We start from the raw sequence: 18,942 nt of genomic DNA on the forward strand, positions 1-18,942 counted from the left end.
TACCCACCTCTGCCAGGCGCCCCAGAAGGATACCATGGTCTATGGTATCGAAAGCCGCTGAGATGTCCAAGAGCACCAGCAGGGACACGCTTCCCCTGTCGATGCCCAGACGGAGATCATCGACCAAGGCGACCATGGCCGTCTCAACCCCGTAACCCGCCCGAAAGCCAGTTTGAAATGGGTCCAGATAATCCGTTTCATCCAAGACCGCCTGAAGCTGGAGTGCAACCGCCCTCTCGATCACCTTCCTCAAGAATGGCAGCAGTGAAACTGGCCGATAATTATTATGTACCAGGGGGTCGAGGGAGGGCTTTTTTAATAGAGGTTTTACAATGGCCAATTTAAGGAGAGATGGAAATTGCTCTTCCCTCAAAGATGTATTAATAATCCGTTGCAGCAACAAAGTTACTGCCGGTCCCCCCTGGGCTGCTAGCCACGAGGGACAGGGATCGAGAGAGCAGGTTGTCTTCCGAACACTTCCGAGGATCTTGTCCACATCATCGGTACTTACCAACTCAAACTGATCCAGTTTAACAAAGTCCACGGAGGCTCTGGATGCCTCTACCCTAGGTTCTGCCTGAATGTCAGCGTTAAGACCTTCGCTTATCCGAGAAGTTTTATCCGCGAAGAAGTTGTTAAATTGGTCACAGCAGGCCTTAGAAGGTTCAAGGATCTGGTTCAGGGCAGGAGGGAGCTGAGTTAGCTCTCTGACCACCCTGAACAACTCTGCTGGCCGCGACTCCGCGGACGCAATACGAGCACCACAGAACGAGTTCTTTGCTGCTCGTATCGCCTCTCCGTAGTCCTCTAACCGTTGGGCTAGGAGAGTCTTGTCGTCTAAGCGAAGGTGTTTCCGCCAACGGTACTCTAGCCGTCGCAGCTCCCGCTTCCTTGCCCGGAGATCTTCCGTATACCAGGGCTTACGTTTGGAAGCGGGTCTGAGAGGGCACTTGGGAGTGATACTGTGTATAGCCCTCGAGAGACTGGTATTCCAGATACCAGTCAGGGCGTCAACAGAGTCGCCGTCACTTAGTAATTGGGTCCAAACACCATAATAAGTAAAGGCTTTCATGGTTGGCATCCATAGTTTTTTGTGGGTTTGGGGGGCTATGTGGCCATATTCTAGAATAATTTATTCCTGACATTTCGCCTACATCTGTGGCTGGCATCTTCAGAGAATGCTGTCATGGGAGTGAGTGGCGTGTGTGTGTGGCCCTTGGTTGAGAGGAAGGGATTTACATGTTAATCTGTGTGTTGGTCTGTAGCTAAATGGCAAGGCCTCACAGTGGGAGGATATGTGAGGAGGATTTGTGTCTAATTAGTGATTCATTGTCTGCTGGGAAACCCTCTGACCCTGGGTGATGTTCAGTTGCATTTGCTGAATCTCAATTTTGGTATTTTTCAGGACTGGTAGCCAAACTTTGTTTACCTTCAGGGTTTCTTCTTTCCTGTTGAAGTTGTCCAGGTATTTGTGGGTTTCAATGGCTTCCCTGTGCATTCTGACCTGATAGCTGTTGGCATGTTCCAGAATTTCAGCATTTTCAAATAGCATTTTATGCCCAACTTGGTTTATAACATTTTCTGCTACTGCTGATTTTTCTGGCTGATTTTCCTGGCTGCAGTGTCTCTTGTGTTCCTTGATTCGTGTTTGGACACTGCATTTGGTGGTCCCTATGTAGACTTGTCCGCAGCTGCATGGGAGGGTCTCTGCTGCCCTTTACTGAGTACAACATTTGCTGGATTTTCTTAGTCAGTCTGTAGATCATTTGAAGATTGTGTTTCCTCAAATGTGTCCCTATTCTTTCTGTGACTCCTTTGATGTATGATAAAAATACCTTCTGTTTGGGTGGTTGTTTTTTTTCCTGGGCCTGGTAGTTCTTCTGATGTCTGAGCTGGAGTAACCATTAGCCTGTAAAGCCCAGTTTAGGTGCTTCAGTTCATCTTCCAGGTAGTGGGGTTCACAGATCCTTTTTGTGGGATCTACTAGTGTTTTTATCATGCTTCTTTTTTGTCCTAGGTGATGGTTGGAATTCTTGTGTAGGTATCTGTCTGTGGGTGCAGGTTTCTGTATATTGTGTGGCCCAATCATTGATTTGGTTTGTGGATTACTAGTACATTCAAGAATCGCAGTGTTCCTTCCTTTTCTTTTTCCATTGTGAATTGGATGTTCGGATGGATGTTGTTCAGATGGTTCAAAAACACCATCAGATCTTCTCTGAGGCTCCAAATTATGAAAGCGTCACCCACATATTGAAACCATGTTGTTTTGGTGCTGTTTCCAGGAATTGCTTTTCAACACATTCAAACCCTGGTCTGCAGAGTCATAGTCCAATGCTCAAACCATTATACCGTACTGATTATCAGTCTATAATGGAATCTTCCTTTTTCCTACTGAGGGTCTCTTTGGCCATTCTGGTAGCTGTGTAACTCTTTTCTAACACTATATTTGACACTGCACACCTCAACAGAAGTTACAGTCCATCACAACTAGCTGATGAAAATAACTGTGTTTGTGCACACAGGTCTGTCCCAATTGCAGTTTCTGTTTCAGATGCCTCCACTTTAAAAAGCTTTTAGGCATATACCTCAAACTTTACATGTGCCAAAGCCCTTTGAGAAGAGGTGCCTGCACTGAAATTTGATTGAGAGTGCCAATAACTAATGGAAAGCTAGTTTGCTTGATAAATGTTGAGACTGAAGACAGATATTTTGGAGGGTGTCCAAAGTGCTTAAAGGGTGGAGAGGACAGGGAATGGAGTTGACAGGCAATATATGGGAACAGGGAAATGAAAAAAGGGTGAGAATTCGGTCAGACATGACACATTCTTGAAATAGGTAGGAGTTTCACATGGGTGGGTTAGAAGATCAGAAAACAATAGTTCATTCCTGTCCCTCCTTTTGGGAATGAGGTACAAAACTCACCCTCAGGCACACAAGCACACAGAAACAGAAACATACCACCCCTCTACCAACTGTTGGACTTGCTATAACATCCCTCCACTAGCTGGTGGCTGCCAAATAAGGATGGGATTTTACCACTGCACAGGGATTTGACCATGTGATGGGGAAAGTGTACAGTTTGCCAGAAAAAACACATGCTTATGGTGTTTTTCATTATATACTGTATACTTATGTATAAGTTTAGAAATTTGAGTAAAACAATTGACCCCAAAAAAACCCTGTGTCGGCTTGTCCACTGGTCAATGTAAGTACTGTATTTTAATTCTTACTAAAAAAGGAATCATTCCCTGGTGAAAAGGCAAGAGTGTCTTCTGGAAGGCCTAACCCCCCTCTATTCACTCATCTAAAAGGTTTTTTCCATTTGCTTTGTCCTTTGCTACATTCCTTTAGGTTTTACCCTTGATTTATCCAGAGGTCATATCAAAATCCATAATTTTGGCCCAAAAAACCTGCCCTTGACTTATAGATGAGATCAACTTATTGGTAGTTACAGAAAACTGCACTGCACAAAAAAACCAAAATGCTATGCCAAGAATTTTTAATACATTGAAATCCAAAATCTGTGGTGCGGACGACTGTGTCTGAGAAGGAGAGGAAGAGATGAGGATGGTAAAGGGTTATATTCCAAAATTTTTAGGAATAACATAGACAAATCCAGATGTTTCACAACACTGATTTCAGATATTGCATAGGTGGACTAGTGCTGAAGAGGAGGAGGAGAAGGAAGAGGAGGAGGAGGAGCGGTAGCATTTTCAGTACACTGATGTGGGAGACCTACATGGAGTGGACTGGTGTGAAGAGGTAGAAGAGTGGGGAGGAGGAGAAATTGTGTTCGCTTGATTCTCACCACTTTAACTTTGGGTGTCTCATCGACATCAATAAATCCTCCAAGTCTCTGTGTCATCCCCATTCTTTTGTCTTATCTGTACATGTTTTCCCAGAGCATGTGTAAGGAAGAAAATTGGGGAGGAGGAGAAGGAGGATAGTAGGAGTGATAAAGAGATCTATAGGATTTATTGACATCAGTGAGGCGGGATACAGACTGGCAGGGGAAGACGTCTTGGAGGTGTATTCTGCTGAATATGGAGCCTCCAGACCGCCCGCCCCGGGGGTGTGGCTCAGGAGATGGGGCTTCCACATGGGGGGCAGTGAAGACGCCTCACCTGGGGCCGTTTCAGACCCGGAGTTTCCAAACCGCCGCCTCGGAGGACGCTGCAAAGAGAGAGGCAGCTTCCTCACAGGCGGCCAAAACCGGGGCTTTTTTTTTCTTTTGCCGGCTGGCGGGTGCGCAGCTGCGCAGCTGCAGCGCTAAGCAGCGGTGGCAGAAAGCCTATGGGCACATTTAAAGTGCCCAAGCCCCTTTAAAACTTTCCCCCCCGCTCTGCCCAAGAACAATGGTGGTCTCCTGCCAGCTGGTGATCAGCTGGTGTTGGCATCCTTGTCCGCTTGCACTTTGCCAGTGTCACCAGCATCATAGATGCCTCCTCTCCTTTGGTCCCCGCGCTCTTGCTGAATCTGCAATGCACAGCTACAGCTGTCTCCGCTGCCACCGCTGTCCCCCTGCCATCCCCCATCACCTCCCTTGTATATATGTAAATATTTACAGTTTTAGCGTTTTTTATTGTTAGGTGAAAATGGCACAGGAATGTGTGTAGGGGCTCACTTTAAAGTCCAAACTTTCCAAGCAGCGCATGCGTACATGTTGCTCTAGGGTTAGGGTTAGGGTTAGGGTTAGGGTTACGAGTCTTAAAATGCGCTGCAGCTGTGCTGCAGCTTCCACACCTGCATGGCAGCTGACGCTGCAATTAAAGCCTGACTGCAAACTGCGCATGTTCCAGGACCCCGACTCATTATGCGACGCAGCAGACATGGAGCTTTTAAATGGGCAACTTAAATTAGCGGCGTAGCAATTCTGGCGTACCGGTGCAGCAGCTTACAGACGGAGCTGCGCTGCTGCGCATCAAACGGAAAAGAAGCAGAGAAAAGCAGCACCTTTTTAATGCCGCTTCTTCCCGCTTGGGGCGTGCGGGGGGGGGCGTGTTCATGGCGGCATTCAGGTAAGGGCCGTCTGAAGGCTCTACCTTCATGATGTCATGAATACACCCCTTTTTGCCCGTCTGTATCCCGCCTGAGATTCACAAAAATCCTGAGAAACAAACTATCCTCCTCCTCCTCCATCTATACAGATATATTGTAAATCAGTGTAATGAAAACTGTAGTATCTTGATGTTAACTCCAATCCATGTTAACTCCAAAATCACCACAATCCATGTTAATACTCTTCCTCACCCTTGTCAGTCCATGCCATACACTTAGACTCCTAGATCACTAAAAACCCGAACATTGGATGTTATTGTTAACTCTAATCCATATTAAACCTAACATATTTTAAATTGATACCCCCTTTCTACAGTATTATCTCCTCCTCCCTAGTCCAGCTATGCAGACATGTGAAATTAATTCTACCTCCTCCCATATTTCTGCATATTTCTCATAGCATGGAGGAGAAGAAAGAGGAGGAGGACCAGAACATCCCGTTTTACCATCACCACTCCCAAAACCCCTTTGCTGGTTTTAATTTCTCTAGTCCTTTGATTTTTGTTTAAAAAAAATTGGTACAAGTAAACAGCTGCCCCTTTTCATAACCACTGTTCTTACTCCCCATAAATGGAGGGCCCAGCTAGCACCCCTTTAACCGAAATACCTGTTCTGTAGTACTTTTCAGTGTTCAAAATGTTTAACGGGTAATACTTTATTGAAAATTCTATAACCACCCTTCATAGTATCTCCCTTCTTTGTAATGGATGGCCAAAGGAAAGCCTGGAATCCTGTTATTGGCTTACACTGGTGTAAGGGTCTATCATGCTTGCATGAAGCACTTTTTGGAGTAGTCAGGAAAATGGTAAAGAACACTAGAGGAAACTGTTCCTTTGGATCCTGAGTAGCTTGGGAGTAGCTTTTTCTTCTAACAAAGAGAGAATAAAAATATAAAATACAGCCAAAATTTCAGATGCAGAAGAATTGACCAAGGTCAGGTTTAAGCCCTCTGTCCCTCAAGTTAGGGTCCACATCTGGATTGGATCTCCTGCACTTACTGTAGAGTAAGAAAAAGGAAAGGCAATTTTTTATTAAGTAAATCTTTAAAGTATAATTTAGGGTGGTCTTTCTTAATATAGTCAGGGACAATTAATTCAGGTCATTTGGGGAATAATGATCTGGTGAATCCTAATATGCATCACCTTTTTTAAAAAAAAAACTGGACTTTTGCTCTTTTCAGTGCATGCAGCAGTTATTGCAATTAATGAAGCTATAGAGAAAGGAGTTCCAGATCAAACAGTCAAAACGCTCAAAAATCCAAATGCCATGTTGATTAATGTGGATGATGACCTTGCCCATGCATATCAGAAGGAGCTTTCAGAAGCTAAAAGGAGAAAAGAAGAGAATGCAAGGCTGAAGGTATGCAAATGGATTACTGGATGTAACCAGCAGTGAATATAAACTGAGTTTCACATGATTGTTATTTATGTGTAAAAGCAAGACAAAAGTACCTAGTTACCTGAGCAGCACTATAACAGGACAGCTACCTTGAATTTATTGAAGGTCATATAATCAAAGTTGCTATACTGTTTTATAACACATTTTGCGAATATATCTTAATCCTGATTTCAAAGTAGATCTATAAACAATTTAGAATACAAAATATATTCAGTTTTCCATTCCTGCCTGAATGGAGTGTGCGTTAGCACAGGACAATCAAAAAGCTGTTTTACATTTTTATCACAATTCTAAATCTCTCAGCTTGTGAAATTTGTGGTGCCGAATTTATTGTTGCTAGAAATGCATTTGTTGTTGCAAATCTCCAGTTAAATCTATGTAAATCATTTTATGACACTAGTGCCAGGACCATTCCTCCATAAGAAAAAGTTCAGTAAACAATCCACATAATGAAAATATAAGAAGGGGAATGATCTGTCCTTTTGAAATCATATCCAGGAAATCAGGAGAGTTGAGATATGCTGTAATTGATAATTAATAGTGTTAGAGATGCCTAGTTTTGAAAAGGAACTTAAACTCTAGACTCATATTTCCTGTTCTATGAATGTTTAGAATTGGGGATTTTTTTACAAAACTAAGCTGTGTTTAGGGTGGTGTATTCTGTCCCCATGGCCAGCTGTTCAACAACCTATGATTATGTCTCACTTAGGGTCTGTCATTTTCTTGCTACAACATTCTGAGTGACTACTGTTACTTGACATACTATATATAATATAATAGAGAGAGAGAGACTGGTTAGTGTATGGCCAAATTTTAATAAGACCACAATGTACAACAAGTCACTTTCAGCACAACACAACAAATGGTTACTTGTAAGCAGAACTCATTGTTTTACTACCTTGGAGGTAATAAACTACTGAGCAGATGTGTACATTAGATAACAGAAGCTTATCATGCATTAAATGCCTTTCTTATCACCAGGATGTTTGTGCTGATCATTTATGACCAGTGTTAGTCATATACATATATACTGCATATGTACCAGAAGCATAAGTATTGTACCCCATGTACCTGAGGGAAGTACTTTGCAGTCTGCAAAAACTCACAATATTAAATTGGTTAGTCTTAAAGGTGTTACCAGAGTCTTTGTCCTTACATTTTAAATATATATATATGATAGGTAACCAAGCCAAAACATCCAAGTAGATTCTCTTGAAAATAAAGACACATGCTAGTTTGTCTCATATGAGTGTTATTGCTACAGTTTGTAGGAGGATTTTTTAAAGAAAACAAAACAAATGAAATTGAATTGCTATTTTTGCAATTAAACTTCATTAAGTTGTAATTGTTTTATTTGTCATTGTTTTCGTGAAACATGATTTTCCTATAGAAATGCTTGTGTGTTCATGTATATTTGAAGACAGCATCTGTACCTTGAAATCTTCAGTGGAATGCAGGGGGTAAAAACTGCCTTTGTTTAATAAATTGTCTGTCTGTTTATTTTTGTTTTTGTTTTTTTAGAATGGCTCAATTTTGGAAGAGGAAAGAGATGTATATGAAGAGTTACTGACACAAGCTGAGATCCAGGGAAACATCAATAAGGTTAACAGTGAGTAATCTTCAGTTACTGTGAAGCCAAAGTTTCCTGAAATTTGTGAGTTGTACATGCTGCCTTAATTCTAGTGAAAATTACCAATATCTTTAGTCGATCTTTTATGGCTCTTTAATTTTTAAACTGCCAAATGCTGCTGCTTCAGCAATTATGTTGAATTCTCTGGGATATTTCTTGCTGTTTTATTACTAAATTTGGATAATGATGTGCTGTTTCTTTGACCTTTGCATTCTGGATAACAGCAGACTTGATTATGGATCCCAGTCTACTTTAACTGCTTTCTTCTCCTTTCTGCTGGCTGCAAAATACTGTAAATTTTGACCCCTCTTTTTACATGCTGCATTTTAGCCCCAAACCCTTAGAGTTAAGAATGTTTGTTTCATGAGTCCTTGCATGTTGATGCAGAGGGATTTGATAGAGATTCCCTTGAAAATCTGTACATGAAAGAAGGAAAAGAGAAAAACTCATTCAATTTCTTTTGCTGTCTGTAAGCATTGTTTTCCTTTCAGTTCACATAGTTTTAGACCAAGTGAACAAGGCTATTGACATGCAAGATGAAGTGGCACTGATGGCAGGCTTGAACAACCCTGCTCTGAGCCTGCTGGAAGTTCTGCCGCAAAATTCCACATGGTATCTAGCCCAATTATTTGATTTTAAAGAGCAGAAAACACAGGTAACTGAACATAACACACTAGTGTGACACTTTAGTTTGCCTTAAACTCCTTTAGTTTCAAAACATGACTTCAACATGATTTGTGGCCCTCTTGGGGGAAAGAAGTTTGCAATGTATTTCCCTCCCCTCTTTCCCTCCCTCTCTCCTCTCTCTCCTCTCTCTCTTCATATATATTCTATGTCCTTTTCATTTTAATTAGCCTGTACATATCATATAAATTGCTACAGCCACCTACAAGTAGAATAAGGAAAATATACCTGATGCCAGAATTAATGACTGGAGAATTGGTGATCTCCCCTACATACTGGCAGGGGGGGAAAGAGAGGCCCAAGTCCCCTGGGAAGTACAAAACAAATAAACATCCTTGTTCTGACAGAGTGGAAAACCTTCTGGAACAGATTTTGGGTGTCATGGAAGGTTAGGAAGATAAAATGGGGAGATAAAGTGGAAGAAAGCCCTGATTTCACTGGCACTTCACTAGTGCTGTGTATGGAAGTACTTCATTGGATATATATTAGATTCTGACCTTTAAATTTTAGTTTGAAAAAGGGTATCTTTGGAGGTTCACAGAGCTGCCTTACTTAAAGCAATATTTGTGAGCCTTTCCATAAGGAACTTGCATATTTACTAATTAAAAGTGGGATTATAATTCTGTAGAGAACATTACACTTTTGGCATCCTTAGAGATGAACTTTATTCAGCAATTCTAAGTGTGTCACAGCATTCATTTGCCCCTTAATTAAAAAGTATAATGACACATCTTTTTCCTAATCTGTTAGATAGCAGGGGTTCCAATTATGCTCGACAAAAGTGAGCTACAGAATGAAGTTAGTGTTGCCAATGAGGAAGCAGCCTTTCACAAATTTAGTGAGTAAATTCTTGATTTTCACTTGTAATTTCACTGCCTGTTAATGTTATTGTAGAGTAGTTATCATCATTCCTAGAGTGATATTTCTTTTAAAAACTACCTGCACAGTGTTGTGTATTGTCACTTTTATTTTGTTGTCACCACAACCAAGTCACAAATTGAGTTGACTCTTTTCTCTCACTCCCCCAATGGCATTCATAATCAGTTTCAGTCAATATGTTAAATACACTCTATTGTTTTCAAAACTGTAAATTTTCATACTTTCGTCTGTCAAACTTGTTTTGCAATTTAGCAACAAACAGTTTGGAAACATGAAGTTCTCCTAGTGTTGATGTTGTTGTGTGCTCTCATTTCCAACTTATGGCAACCTATCACAGGGTTTTATTTGCAAGATTTGTTCAGAGGAGGTTTGCCTTTGGCTTCTTCTGAGGCTGAGAGAGTGTAACTTGCCCAAGGTTACTCAGTGAGTTTCCATGGCAGACCAAGGATTTGAACACTTGTCTCCAGAGTCCTAGTCCAGTGCTCAAACCACAACACCATACTGGCTCACTGTTGATATAAAATTATTATTAAATAGCTAATATACACACCCTGTGTTTTACATTGTGTGTGTGTGTGTGTGCACGCACGTGACTTCAGGTTGCTTGTTGAGTTACAGTGACCCCATGAGTTTCATAGGGGTTTCTTAGGCAAGGAATACATTAGTGTTTCAAAAGAAGTCCTGATACATTTAAGGGGGTTCTAAATTTGCAGCCGCATTTCTATAATTTGCTTTTCTTGCATTTCTGAAATATTAAAACTCATCTTCTGGGATATTAAGCTTAAAACACATTTTTCTTCATGCTTTCTGTGGCTTAGCTTAATGGCAACTTATCCTCTATCATTTTGCTTGAATCCATCAATCTAACAGCTCTTTGCTTGTTGTGTATACACAAAAAACACAGCATGAGCATAGTGTATGTTTTGCTTATGTTGCGTCAGTTTATCAGGGCTTCTATTTTGACATGTGCTGGTTTAAGAAAAGGTGTTATCCTTGTTTCAATGTTTGGATGCTTATATTAGTGAAAATATTGTCTGTAAAAGTAGTATCTGTCCAAACACAGGACAGTACTTTGTCTTCTTTAATGTAAGGCTATCAATTGTTCTGATCCAGCAGGCCCTTGTGTGCATGGGACAATCCAATGCACAAGTGAAGCTCCCATGCACAGAAAGGTTTTCCATTTGTTCCAACTTCTGACATAGTTGAAACACACATTAAATAATTTTGTAAGGTCATTACTTACTGACTTTCTCAGTACTACCTGTCAAATAGGTTTTTTTTAAAAATTGGGGAGGTAAGCAAAAGGAATATATGTTCTTCGTGGTGAGTGTAGCATTGAAAGCATGTAAATATTTAAGTTCTCAAATTAAAGGATATTCACAGCATGTATTCAAATGCCTTTCTCCTTGCTTTCAGGTCATATCTGCCTACCCATACACCCCTACTGCCTTTTAAATTAAAAGACACATAACTAATTCAAAAAAGGCAGTAAATAAAAATGTTAACACATGTTTGCATTGTTATGAATGTGTTTGCCTGATGTGTAATTTCAGCTTCTTTACAGAATATTTTCATTGGTTGCTTGAAGGTGAAACTTGTGTCTGAAGCACATTCCACTTAACTTGGAAATTACTTACAAGCTCTCTTTGTCAGTGATATGACTAGGAGCCTTATCACACTGCAAAAGAAATATGAGAGGCAGTAAAATAGAAATGACTTTAACCTACCTTCCAGCATGCCCCCAAAGCACTTCTGTCCTGTTCCTGATGGAGAAAATTGTAAAACTGTGCCTTTTGTCCTGCTGGAAATATATATTTGTTTATTTATTTATTTCATTTTTTATGCCGCCTTTCTCCAAGAAAGGGACCCAAGGCAGCTCACAATATAAAAAGAGTTTTAAAACATTAAAGTAAGACTTTCAAAACAATTAAAACACTATAAAATTAACATATTTAAAAGCCTACCTAAACACTGTTTATACTCATGTATAAGTTTAGAAATTTAGGTCAAAAAATTGACCCAAAAAACCTGAGTCGACTTATCCACGGGTCAGTTTAAGTACCATATCTTAAATCTTATTTAAAAGAAGAAACCATTTCCTGGTGAAAAGCAAGAGTATAATATATGAGGCACTGACCCCCTCTACACTCTTATCCATCCAGTTTTAGGAAGCACAAAGAGCTATGTGTGCTGGAATGTTTTAAGCTCTTTGACATTGTTTTGCTTTGCTTCATCCTTTAGATCCTTTGCTATATGCCCCTAAATTTTACACTCAACGTATCCATAGGTCATAGCAAAATGCATAATTTTGCCCCTAAAACTTGCCCTCGACTTGTACATAAAGTCAACTTATAGTCGAGTATATAATGTAAAACCTTTTTTGCTTGCTGGCAAAAGGAAAGCATGGAGAGGGCCAGCCTAGCCTCCCGTGGGAGCAGCCAATGAGAAGTTTCTCTCTCATCTCCTCACCAAGCGAGCCTGTGATGGTGGTGGGACCAAGGGAAAGCTTTCCTTTGACGATCTTAGGGCTCTGGCAGGTTCATTTGGGGAGATATGATTTCTCAAATACTCTGGACCTAAGCTGTACAAGACTTTATAGACCATGACCAATACTTCGAAAATCTGTTTGGAAAAAGCCTCTGTTTTATGATCAGCTCCCTCTGGAGGGAGAACGGAAGTTCTACGATGTCATGTGGGAAGGTAAGCTGAAACCCACTTCTGTCTCTCTGTCTCTCGTCTTTCTTTTGTAATGGGATAAGGCTCCGAGTATCAGGTGCATGGCATTAAATGGAGCAAATGTCAGAAGGACTACTGACGTTGTTTTTCCTCTGGCCTCTAGAGCTTATTGCAGTTGACAATATTAATATTGCAATTCGTAACTGTGACCCGAATAAGACAGTTGCTGCTTTGATGAAACCTGAAGCCCAGTTGTGTGATGTTTACCCATCTGGTGCTAATGTGTATCAGACTGAACTCTTCAATCTTCAGCAACAGAATGCTGTGGTAAGATGGAAATCAGCTGAATAGATTGATATTTGGAGCTTAATAATCAATAAATGGAATGTTGTAAATATGCATGCTGTTAATGTTGTCGTTGTCGTTGTTACTGTTGTTGTTGTGTGCCGTCAAGTCATTTTCAACTATGGTAATCCTAAGGCATACCTATCATGGGGTTTTCTGGGCCTGAGAGTATGTGACTTGCCCAAGATCGCCCCAAATTCCCCCTGAATTTCTCCTGTCACCTGCTCTCTTTTGCTACTGGTTTTCATTTCTTGCAATGAACAATGGGTGGCTGCCTTTCCACGTGGTTCCTGTTCATTGCCTAATGCCATAGCTGAGGAAAGAATGAGGCACCCAGTTCAGAGTGACTTGCACATTCAGCTACAGCACTGGGCAACTTGCATGAGTCCATGAGGGAAGGAAGCCACTGCCACCACTTCAAAAAGAGCCAGAAACCCACAGCAAAAGGTGAGTTACCTAAATGCAGGTTAGAGGAGGAAGCCCCGAAGTGGGTTTGGATGAGCCCAGCGAGCCCAGAGTAAATTCAGGATAATTTGTCTATGTAGACATGCCACCAGTGGGTTCCCATGGCAGAGCGGGGAATCCATGGTGTCACTAGGCAGGTGCAGGGCATTCGGACCACACCAGGCAACAACCCAGAGAAGGGGTGACACCTGGTTGGTCTTCCTTCCACTGCAGCAGAGAGGCAAGTGCACCCCTCATGGGTTCACTGCAGTCCCAGTCCTCTGTCTGGGAACCCTGGATGAGCGATACCCCAGAGAAAAGGTGTATTGGAGGAGGCAATGGGCATGAAGTGGATGTCCCACTGCCTTCAGGGAGAAATAGAGGACTGTATTTTGGGAGAGCATCAAGCATCTGATGTGGATGTCACACTAAAGAAACCCAGGTAGAGAGTCCCTGATTTATTTAGCTGCTCTGGCTGAAAGAAGAAGCCAATCGCCCAGCCTACTTGTTCATTCATAATAAGTCAGAATTCTAAAGAATTGTGGCCCATCATGACATTTGAAGGTGCACAGTGACTTATTGGACCAAATCAATAAAATTCTGTCATATCAAAATGAAAATATATTAGGAAGGCTGAGGTCGTGGATAAACTAATAACCCCCTTTTCATTCTTCTTTATTAACATTTGCCTTTTCTAACTTTTTGGGAGTCTAAATTTCTAATGGTAAACTGAAGATCTAGGAGTGGGAGCTTAATTTTATTGCTCATAAGAATATATTTTTACAGAACTACTTGGCTCATGATGAACTGTCTATTGCTGTTGAAATGCTGTCAGCTGTGGTGTTGCTGAACCAAGCTCTGAATAGTAAGAACATAGTGGAAACAAAAACCCATCTCAGCAACCCATCCATTGGCTTTAATAACCTGGAAGAAGAGAACTTGCAACGGTAAATCAGTCAGTCAATCAATTCTTTTGATGTGCTCCTGTGAGACACATCTATCTATGGAATGCTTACTATAAAAACTAAAGGAATCCTAAATGTGATGAAAGAAGACATACTTTTTTATCTGTTTACATAGTTGAATGAGTCCTGAAGTGTTTAAAGTTTTTGTCTCACTTAAGAGTGTGTTATAATATCTTTATAACTAGTGAAAACAAGTCATAAGTATTCTTGTATTACATAACCTTGACAGATGTGTAATTATCTCCCTGTAGTTATGCTGACACCCTGATGTCTCTTAAGCTAGAAGCATCATCTCAAGGACAAGAATATTTAAGCTGGAATGATATCCAGAATTGTATTGACATGGTTAACACACAAATTAGAGAAGAAAATGATAGTAAGTGTTTCATCTAATACCTGGTTTACAAAATGCATCCAGTGCTGTGAGGGAATGAAAAGAAAATCAGCTCAGTAAATGGCATTCATTAATACATAATATTGTATTCATTCAAAAATATTCTCTGCTGCTAAGATGTCAAGATGTTAGCAACATTAATTCACAAAGAGCTGTATGTACTGGAAAAGTGTGTGTCTGTCCCCTTCCTCCAACTCTATTTGGCAAAGAGCCTGGAAAGAAGAGAGATGTTCCATGGGATTGCAGAGATCACACCACATCTTCCATATTCCATTTATCAAAACAGAATTATTGGCAGTGGCATGATGGCTTCCATTTCAGTGGGGTGATGAATCCACTCTGGGTTTTACTCAAGAATTTAAATACATTATCCAAGGTCCTGAACCTTATCCCTAAAACATGGTTCATTGCCTCCAATGCCTTATGTAAAATTCAGACAAAAACCTGAAGTGGATTCATCACCCCACTGACATGGAAACTACCATGTCACTGGTTATTGGCGAGCTTATCATTCTCTGTTAATCTATGCCTAACAGACTAGGGGAAAACCATATGGGTACCAAATACAATATTTTAAAAATGAACAAAAAAGTAACTAAAGAACATACACAGTTATAATAATAATACTAATAACATAATATAATGAACTGAAATTACAAATCCAAAAAAATTAACAAACAATTATATAATCATATACAGAAAGAAACAAATAGTGTTTTGCAAAATTGACTTTATGGACAAACAGTACTTACTAGACCAGTACTTGATTATCGTATCTCTTTATGTTCATTAGTTACTTTTTTGTTCATTTTTTAAAATATTATCTTTTCAAGCCCCTTCTGTGTTTTTTTGGTGTTAGTATTCTCTGCTAAACAGCAACATTCAATCTATGATTTGTCTTTGCAAAGGCCTGGAATATCTACTGGCCAATAACAACACAAATGACATTACCACTAAACTTTTGGTGCAGAGCAGCTCATCTTTCCCAAGGCATTGGCTGCATCTGCAGTGCAGAAATAATGCAGTTTGACATTGTTTTAACTGCTATGGAAGCCTGGGGTTTGTAGTTTATTGGGGCACCAGAGCTCTCACAGATATTAAATATTTCACAAAGCTACAGGTCTCAGAATTCCATAGCCATGGCAGAGATTCTTAATTATGAAGGGAAATTCAGTTTATCCATAAAATCTGTTGGTAAATTAGTACTCCAATTTAGCCAGCAATCCTGAATATTTACATAACAACGTAGTTGCATATTATTGTTCATCTTGAATCTGCATGTCATAATATACTGTATATATTTGACCCTAAGTCGATCTCATGTATAAGTCAGTGGCAGGTTTTGAGGCCAATATTGTGGATTTTGATATGGCTCATGGATACGTCAAGGGTAATTATGGATTTTGATATGGATCAAAATTATGGATTTTAAATGAAAATTAGGGGTTTTGATATGGCTCATGGATAGGTCAAAGGTAAAACTTAGGGGCATATAACAAAGGATGTAAAGGATGAAGCAAAGTAAAACTGTGCAAAAAAAACCTTCCAAAATTCCAGCTGCATAACTGCTCAACCTAAAGACTGGATGGATGAGGAAGGAACTACAGTTGTGTGATGTGTGGGGGAGGTGACCAGGCACGGATAGGGCTAAGAAAATGCACACATGTCAAAAGGGATGAAAAGGCAAAGCAAAGAAAATGGTGACTACGTAAACACAAATGTCTTATTCAAATCCTTCAGAGCCCAATTCCTCTTGACACTCCATTTGAAGAGAAGTGCCAAAGAGCTGCCACTGTTACCATTTTTCTGCACAGACATTCAAAAAGGTCAAGAGCAATGCCATGCCAAAAGAGTATAGAGGGATTGGTGCTTCTTGTAGGTTCTCTTGGGACAGACTAAGCTCTTGCCTTTTGCTGCTCTCATCAAAGAAAAGGATGGTTCCTTTTTTGATGAGAGTTAAAATATAGTACTTACATTGACTTATGGATAAGTCAATCCTGGGTTTTGGGTCAATTTTAGACTAAAATTTCTAAACTTATACATGAATATACAGTATATGGTATATTACTTCTGTTATCATTCTTTCTTGACTAGGGATTGTAGCAATTGGTCACATTAATGAGGCTATTGATGTGGGAGATCCCAGAAGAACAGTAGAAGCACTGCTGCTTCCCACAGCAAAACTCCATGGTGTGAAGGAAGAAAATGCATGGCATTATCAACAGGTCTTGAGGAATGCAAAAGCAGTCAAATGTCAGGTAGTTTTTTTCAGTGCCTTTTTTCCTGCTTTGCCAAGAGGTGGTTTTTTTCTTGTTTGTTTGTTTGTTTTTGGCTTTGCTAAATATTAAATGTTAGAAACTTCCTGTAATTATCCTGTCTTTGTACATGTGTGTATACACAATAACTTTACTTGCCATTTTATGTACATATTGTAGAAAAACACTTTCCCACACTTCTTGGCTCACTTAGTGTCACCTGTTTCAAATATTCATAATTAGCTTTGCTGTTTTTAGTTTGCTGCTTGGTTTCTGGGAGTACAAGAGATGTACTACATATCAACAAGCAAACTGAAACATTGATGTTTCTTTCAAGAAACATTTAGATGAACAATTTCCACAATATGTAAATATGAAGAGAGGGCATATTCATTCATACATTTCTTAGAATCTGTTGACTTGTGCATCATCAATAATTTTCTTACATTCATTATTTTTTTTTAAAAAAAGAATGATTTTCGTGTATCTGAGATTTAAGTTGTTTTTCATAGTAGGATCGGACATCTCTAGGAACAGGTGCAGCTGGTACATTAGTCTTAACTGTACAAATGTCCACAACTAAAACCTAGGCCTCCAATTGTTTCCTCAGTTAGCCAGGGCCAGAGTATTGAACAGGAAACACCCAGCACCAAAATGGATCAGAGCCACTGTAAAACAATGTCCCCAAGTCCTATCCCAGCGAAGCAGCCTAGAAAGATAGTATGGTCAATGGTAGTGCAAGCTACTGAGAGGTCCAGCAGAGCCAATAAGGACACTCTCTCCCATATGATTCCTGGAGTAGATCATCCACTAAGGTTACCAAAGTTGCCCTCATCCCATAGCCAGGCCAGAAGACAGACTGAGATAATTCTAGATACTACATTTTATCCCAGAATCCCTGGAGCTTGGAGATCACCATCAGTGAAGACATCCAAGTCAGAGTGGATCCGACAGATTTGGTCTGCAAAGAACAATTGTGCAAATTGTTGAGAATGTGTGTTTGATGGCACTATACCAACACAGTGGTGATACAAAAGTATGATTTCTTCACTGCCTTCACTGCTACAGCATAAGTAAGTGTCCATTGGGCTGTGTTTCATTGGACCTGCTGTGATTTTTCTGCCAGTCATGGTGTAGTCTCTATTTCACTTGTTTCAATCCACCAGCTGTCTAGTAAACCATGGGCTTGTTTGATTCCCTTCCATAAGAATGGATGCTCAGGGACAATCATGTCCACCAACCTGGCCATTTCTCTATTCCAGAGATCGACCAGGACTTCAGCAGGATCACCTATCTTGGATGGGCCCACCATCTTAATCCCTCCCCCCTGGCAGAGGCTCCAAGTGAGTCTAAACTCCATTATCATCTGCATGTGATAATTGAACTGTGGAAAGTTTCTCCTCACCCAGATCATGATCACACTGACAAGCATAGAAAGCTAGATCCAGACTGTGAAGTTTATCGCACCAGGCTTGTGGGCCATTCTCAGAACGGCCCGGCAGGAAACGGAACGAGTGGGGAAGGATTTTACCGCACACTCCAGTCCCTCACTCGTTCCGTTCCCCCTCTCTCCTGTTCCCATTCCGTTCCAGAGGGAACACTTTTTGAGAACTGTTCTGAACAGTTCTCAAAAATTGCCCCCTCTGGAACAGATTGAGAACAGAAGAGAGGGGGAACGGAACGAATGAGGGACTGGTGTGTGCGGTAAAATCCGTCCCTCACTCGTTCCGCACTCATTCCTGCTCCTTCCGTTTCATTCTCAGAACGGACCCCAGAGGACCTGTGCGATAAACTGTGACTTGGGCATTGGTGACACTATATACTACTTGAAATAGACATATGGTGATCATGGAAGATATGAAGTCCTGAACTGCTCCTAGCAGAGGAGTCTTAGCATGAATGCTGGAAGACTGAAAACATCATCACCAAGACCTACCCCGCCAGCTCAAAAAAGGGACTGTTGTGCAGAAGGGTGGGCAATATACCAATAGAATCCTTATTTTGTCCCAGTCCCCCTCCCAATCCCCTCCCCAGCAGACTGCAGGACAGAGGCATCTAGTGAAGGAAGTGGGAACATGATGGATAGCAAGCTGGGAACTAAGGAACTTTCTCTTCTCTGGGGTGGTGGTGTTAACTTCTCACCCACAGTACTGCCAGTGGCTAATGGAAGCTGTAAACAAAAAACCTCTGGAAGCCTACACTGGCCTTGCCCCT

The 18,942-nt window shown here is 40.7% G+C and overlaps 1 protein-coding gene across 3 annotated transcripts in view; it reads left to right on the forward strand.

Annotated features, from left to right (window-relative positions):
- IQGAP2 (IQ motif containing GTPase activating protein 2) overlaps positions 1–18,942 on the forward strand; it is a 196,588-nt gene that overhangs the window by 119,261 nt on the left and 58,385 nt on the right. For 2 of the 3 annotated variants that reach the window (XM_089494494.1, XM_089494495.1), the window contains 8 exons: positions 6,239–6,417; positions 7,978–8,065; positions 8,578–8,741; positions 9,521–9,608; positions 12,489–12,652; positions 13,901–14,061; positions 14,331–14,455; positions 16,568–16,731. In XM_089494494.1, coding sequence (XP_089350620.1) covers positions 6,239–6,417; positions 7,978–8,065; positions 8,578–8,741; positions 9,521–9,608; positions 12,489–12,652; positions 13,901–14,061; positions 14,331–14,455; positions 16,568–16,731 — 1,133 coding nt within the window. The remainder of the gene's footprint in view (positions 1–6,238; positions 6,418–7,977; positions 8,066–8,577; positions 8,742–9,520; positions 9,609–12,488; positions 12,653–13,900; positions 14,062–14,330; positions 14,456–16,567; positions 16,732–18,942) is intronic. The other variant, XM_089494496.1, reaches the window with a different exon arrangement.

This window comes from Sceloporus occidentalis, unplaced genomic scaffold (genome assembly GCF_023333645.1).
Source record: "Sceloporus occidentalis isolate IW3139 unplaced genomic scaffold, rSceOcc1.0.p SCAF_1, whole genome shotgun sequence".
NCBI classification, from domain to species: domain Eukaryota; kingdom Metazoa; phylum Chordata; class Lepidosauria; order Squamata; family Phrynosomatidae; genus Sceloporus; species Sceloporus occidentalis.